This window comes from Anneissia japonica, unplaced genomic scaffold (assembly GCF_011630105.1).
Source record: "Anneissia japonica isolate Jap-2015-1 unplaced genomic scaffold, ASM1163010v1 scaffold8272_len249160_cov157, whole genome shotgun sequence".
Lineage (NCBI taxonomy): Eukaryota > Metazoa > Echinodermata > Crinoidea > Comatulida > Comatulidae > Anneissia > Anneissia japonica.
In genome coordinates this window covers 56205-61871 of record NW_022742976.1, presented here as the reverse complement: position 1 = coordinate 61871, position 5667 = coordinate 56205, and the positions used below count along the sequence as shown (strand labels likewise).

Here is a 5667-nt window from a genome sequence, read left to right as displayed (position 1 = left end):
GCGGCTCCCCCCCCCCTGGATACGTCCCTGGACACCACCAAGGTCAAAGCACAGACGTTTTGATGCCCCAAAATGAGATGCATCTTATCGTCATTTTCTGTCTTCAAATGTCACAAAAAATGGCACGTACGTATTCAAGATACATTTATTTTTTTACACTTACGTAAAATGTGAAAAAATAAATGAAGATCCTACTAGAAATCCAAATTTACCTTATACGTTTAGCGGATAGCAGCCGGCGTATGACGTCAAGATGATGACGTATCCGTCACACTAACCGTACGCGTTCGCGTGCGAACAAGTTGACGCGTGTAAACCTGCTTGCGGTTCGCGTCAGCAACGCGTCTAAATCATGAAATTGTGAAACATATTTTTTTTAACTTTATACAGAAGTCAGCCGTCAAAATATGCCACTAAATAAAGTGGGGGTATCACCGAAGCTAGGATTAGGTAAGTGTGTGTTCTGTAAAATTAATAAAATAAATGCAGAAAAAAATATAATTTGTTGTACATAGCTTTGGCGTTGATATAATAATTATTACAGTAAAACCTCTATTAAGTTGACACATTCGAAACTAAAATAATGTCCCCTCAATAGGGTATCCCCTGAATAAGAGTACCCCTATTCAGAGGCCACAAACCAAAATCTTGAAATTGTCCCCTTACAACGATGGCATGCATTCTTTTAAATTGTATTTTTATTTAAAAATAAGACATAAGAATCCGTTAGAGTAGAATTATAACTAATTGATACAAATAATTTACAATGCAAATGCAATTAATTTATAATATAAAATCAGCAGAAATTTAATTAAAACAACAATGGTTTCCAATATTGTTTCATGATGTAATGTTTATGACCAAATATTCCTTTTTAAATAATATTGAGTTTTTTATTGGACGACTGTAGCATAGAGTAATGATTTAGAATTAAGGGTGCATGTACAGTAATTATGATACGGATTAGAATCATATTGGTTTATACAAAGTACGGTAACACATGCATAGGCCTATACTCTAAGGATTCAGGACAGAACATTCTGGTTTAATTCTTAGAAGGTGTCAAAATATAATGGTGAATGCATTTTTCTTATTTTGAGACTGCTGAAGTTGTTGTGAATCAATGAAAAAAAAAAGAACAATAAAGTGTCCCCTAAATAGGGGTTATTTGACCATATTGCACACTCAGAAATTGTTCCCGTCCTCTTAATAGGGGTTGGCCGTAGTGTTAAATGATATTTTCCCCCGTTTCATGGAAAAGTGTCCTCTTATATGGTAGTGTCCTCTAAATGGGGGTGTCCTAATGGATGGGTTCTACTGTATTATCATGCCTATGATGACCAAATTGACTAAGTGACCTGATAATTATGGTGGGATAATCGCCATATAATTAATAAACAAAAAGTGTTTTATCAGCTTTAACAACCACAGAAGGAACCACAGTTGGTGACGTAGGACAGAAAAAGACGGCGAAGATTGGTGCTAGCGATGTAAAAGAAACAAAAGAAGGTGAAAATGCATTTAATCAAAGAAAAGGACGAAGCATGAGCCTACGGAAATCATCCATCTCAAGTCAATTGAGTATAATAAGGTAGATAGATTTTCATTGTTTTATAAAGTCTAACACAGGGTTCCAACTTTACCGGAGATCTGTATGACTTTTCTGTATTCTAGTTAACACATCTTTTTGGTGTGCTATTTTCAGTGCGTACAATATTAGCATAAACTAAATTGAGGGAGTAATAATACTTTACCGTAATTAAACATGGAAATGTTCTGAAATTGGCGGGAATTGGTTATGTTTCCTTGAGAATTCTATTTGCTCACGGAAGTGTGAGAAACCATTTTTGGGGGTTCTCCTATCACCTCGGTCAATGTTGCTTTTAATAATTTTGTTCAATTGACTCACGGTTAATGTACCGCTCGTATTGACGTTAGCTGGATCTATATGGTGTCATCACTGGAAATTGTGTAGGCCTAACTACTATTAGCCTACTTTGATACTGTGCTGTACTATTCTATTTTCTATCATTTCAATTCTAAAACGTTAATTGACTAAAGCGAGTCATAGCTTTAACAACTTTATTTCTAATAAGAAAGTATATGCCTACATAATTAAGCACTGAATTCCTAATGACATAATTATATATTAATGTCGAAATATCAAATACGATGGCGTGCATTTCAATACTTGGAGTATGCATTACACTTTCTTATCTGAGATTAATCAGTTGACCTGGGTTTTTTTTATCTCGAATCGTGGAAAACATGACATAAAAATAAATATTATCTATATGCTTTATTTTAGCGCTTGTTTAGGATAAATGCCTATTTGAGAGATGTGCAAATTATTAGAGTGTTACGCTCTCTCCACACTATTTTCTTTAACAAATAAATGTTGTATGCCCATATGTCATGATGTGATAATTTGAAGCGCATAGAGGCTGAAGTGCTATGTAAGTTTATTATTATTATTATTATTATTATTATTATTATTTTTATTATTATTATTATTATTATTATTATTATTATTATTATTAATATTATTAATATTATTATTATTATTATTATTATTATTATTATTATTATTATTTGATAGCCTGAATAGGGCATAATAATGGTACCACGTGTTGTGCAGAAGAGCATATCTAACTAATTGCAGCGTTGGTATTATTTATTTCGTGAAATCGCATGTTTAATAAAGTCCTGATGATACGAAACATCAAGGGATGTACGTTCTCTCGGTGTTAAAAATATCTTCTCGTACAGCAGAGCAGCGAGGCGATGTGAGTGATAGATCTAAACCATAGACCGTACTATTGATGATGTAGTCTCTCTAAAAGTGTATGATGCAATAACAACACGGCACTGTCACATACTGGAAAATAAAAATTTCATCATTGAATTATTTTGTAATCACAACAGCGAATTTTGTATTCGCATTGACATCATGCACTCGAGCTCCAGGCAATTACTGTTGTGCATATAGATAAATATAGATATTTGTCATTTCAATTGTTATAATGAAGTTGATAACGCCTATTAAACAAACAATTTATAATTGGTAATCGTGTATGTGTTTTATGTAGTTATCCTATCCCTCTATAGCTCAGTTGGTAGAGCGGAGGACTGTAGAGAATTGAATATCCGATTTATCAACAAGTGCCTCCCACACCTGGAATCGAGCCCGGAGTTCCGGCGGTGAGCGCACAATTAGACCATTACGGGATTCTTTGAATAGTACAGTACAATATATTAAAACAATCTCTGTCGCTCTTTCTTTAGCATCTCAAAAAACCACGGCCAGTTCACACGCCCAACTCTGCCTCACCCGGCTTTCAGACCGTGCCTACCATTCAGAATCCCAACTCATTCCAATCCAAAAAGAATTCTTGATAGCACTACTACCTAAAAATAGATACTGTAGGGCCATTGTCATGTGGTTATCGCTGTATTGGACTTTCGAAACAAACGTTATCTCAATTGCAATAGTTGAAATGCGCCTGTTAATCCCTCGATAGCTCAGTTGGTAGAGCGGAGGACTGTAGAGTTCTTTCATTGAAATCCTTAGGTCGCTGGTTCAAATCCGGCTCGAGGGATATTTTTTTCCAACAAAGTATAATATTGTTTTTTCAGATACTAGGAAGAATTATTATTATTATTATTATTATTATTATTATTATTATTATCCAGCGACCTAAGGATTTCAATGAAAGAACTCTACAGTCCTCCGCTCTACCAACTGAGCTATCGAGGGATTAACAGGCGCATTTCAACTATTGCAATTGAGATAACGTTTGTTTCGAAAGTCCAATACAGCGATATTATAATAATAATAATAATAATAATAATAATAATAAAAATAATAATAATAATGATAATGATAATGATAATGATAATGATAATGATAATGATAATGATAATAATAATAATAATAATAATAATAATAATAATAATAATAATAATAATAATAATAATAATAATAATAATAATAATAATAATATTACGATTCCAGAACCAAAGGGTATCTCATTTATTATCACAATATACTCCATCCATATCCCTCGATAGCTCAGTCGGTAGAGCGGAGGATCGTAGAGATCATCCATTGAAATCCTTAGGTTGCTGGTTCAAATCCGGCTCGAAGGATTTGTTTTTCTTCATTTTAATTTATTTGAAGCATGAAGCATTTTCATGTGAGTTGAAATGTTGACGACTTCAAAGTATTTATTTTATTTAAATAACTTGACACTTAAAATATCAAGAAGTATTGTGTCTACATATGTGCATAAAGGGACACTCTCATTCTCATAATTTTGCATTGTCATTTAGAAACCAATTGTATTTTATTTTTTAAGCATTATTTTTTGGGCATTTAATAAATTAGATGTAAAACAACATGTATGCTTTCAATACCGAGAATCGAACATGGTTGTCTATCGAATAGTACCATTCTTAAAACATTATTTCACCAATCCGATATGCCCCACCCAGCCCCGCCCTCCCAGTTCATTCAACTCTTACCCCTCAGACTCCAGTAGATTTCCAGACAGTGGCACAACACTATGGCCAGCGGCCATTGGAGACTGGGACCCTTGTTCGATCCAGGTCGCCAATTTCATTGTGGGGCTTAGATAGGGGCATATGTTTTTAAATCATGTTTGTAATTTTATATACAGTATTATGTTTTTAACGACAAAAAAAAATGATATGATATCAGTGGTGAATCTAATGGGAATTTGAAATAGATGGGCCAAGAGAGTGGCTTCATAGAGGGAGGTTCTGAACCACCTCAGGCCCACCATGGTTGGGGCTGAGGGAAGACAATTTATGATATAGCACCAGATGGACGGAAATGGCACTCGCAGATTTACAATTTTGAAGGCCTATCATTCTCTTTTTTACCGCCATTGTTTTCATAATTTTTACAAATCTAAGGGCCCTTAATCCGTCACTGGGTATAATGTGATATATGTCCTACAGTCGATCTCAGAGACATATTATTCTGTTATGTAGTAACAAAGCTCTTTTGGGTCAGGGTGTAGATCGAGGACCCTATTGGTAGCGGTTCGGGGCCCCTAAGAGTCGGGGACTCTTCCGTTATGCCACTGCTTCCGGACTATAGGCTTACCATTCATATTCCCAACTCATTGCTCAAATAATGTTTAATAGTATTACTGCGCGAGGCAAGCATAATAATTGGTTTTTAAACATTATTATTTTTCATCATGTTGGTAAGCACATTTTGTGCTATATAGTCCTAAGCATACTAAAATATAAACATCTTCAGTGGTTTAGCTTAAACATTCAGATGTTTACGATGAAAAATGTGGATGAGTGATATAGAACTCGCATTAATATAAATTTAGTAAAATAATCGCCTATAGCTGGTAAGTAAATCCCGGAAGCATTTAGATACTATATGCCTAAGCTCAGACGGTACAGCAGAGGACTGTAGCGTTTGTCTATCGATATCCTCAATTTTATTGGTGTTATAGCTTTGAGTAATTTTTATCTATTGCCTGGTAATCAGATTAATTATAATTTTAACGTCTGTAAAAATAGATATGGATTACAATGTACTGTAATCCAATGCAGTATAGGAAAGATGAAGTTGTAGTCCATGGAATTTTTAGACAGGGATAGTTTCATAACTCCTATTGTTCA

At 34.3% G+C, this 5667-nt stretch overlaps 1 protein-coding gene and 2 non-coding genes across 3 annotated transcripts in view; all 3 read left to right on the top strand.

Moving 5' to 3' along the window:
• Positions 1-5667, top strand: part of LOC117119291 (adenylate cyclase type 10-like) — a 70876-nt gene that overhangs the window by 34537 nt on the left and 30672 nt on the right. Inside the window, exons 22-23 of the mRNA XM_033264090.1 lie at positions 391-450; positions 1417-1591. Coding sequence (XP_033119981.1) covers positions 391-450; positions 1417-1591 — 235 coding nt within the window. The remainder of the gene's footprint in view (positions 1-390; positions 451-1416; positions 1592-5667) is intronic.
• Trnay-gua lies at positions 3512-3599 on the top strand. Its single transcript is given in 2 exon segments — positions 3512-3548; positions 3564-3599. It is a non-coding gene; the product is annotated as a tRNA-Tyr (tRNA).
• Positions 4062-4149, top strand: Trnay-gua. The gene is given in 2 exon segments: positions 4062-4098; positions 4114-4149. It is a non-coding gene; the product is annotated as a tRNA-Tyr (tRNA).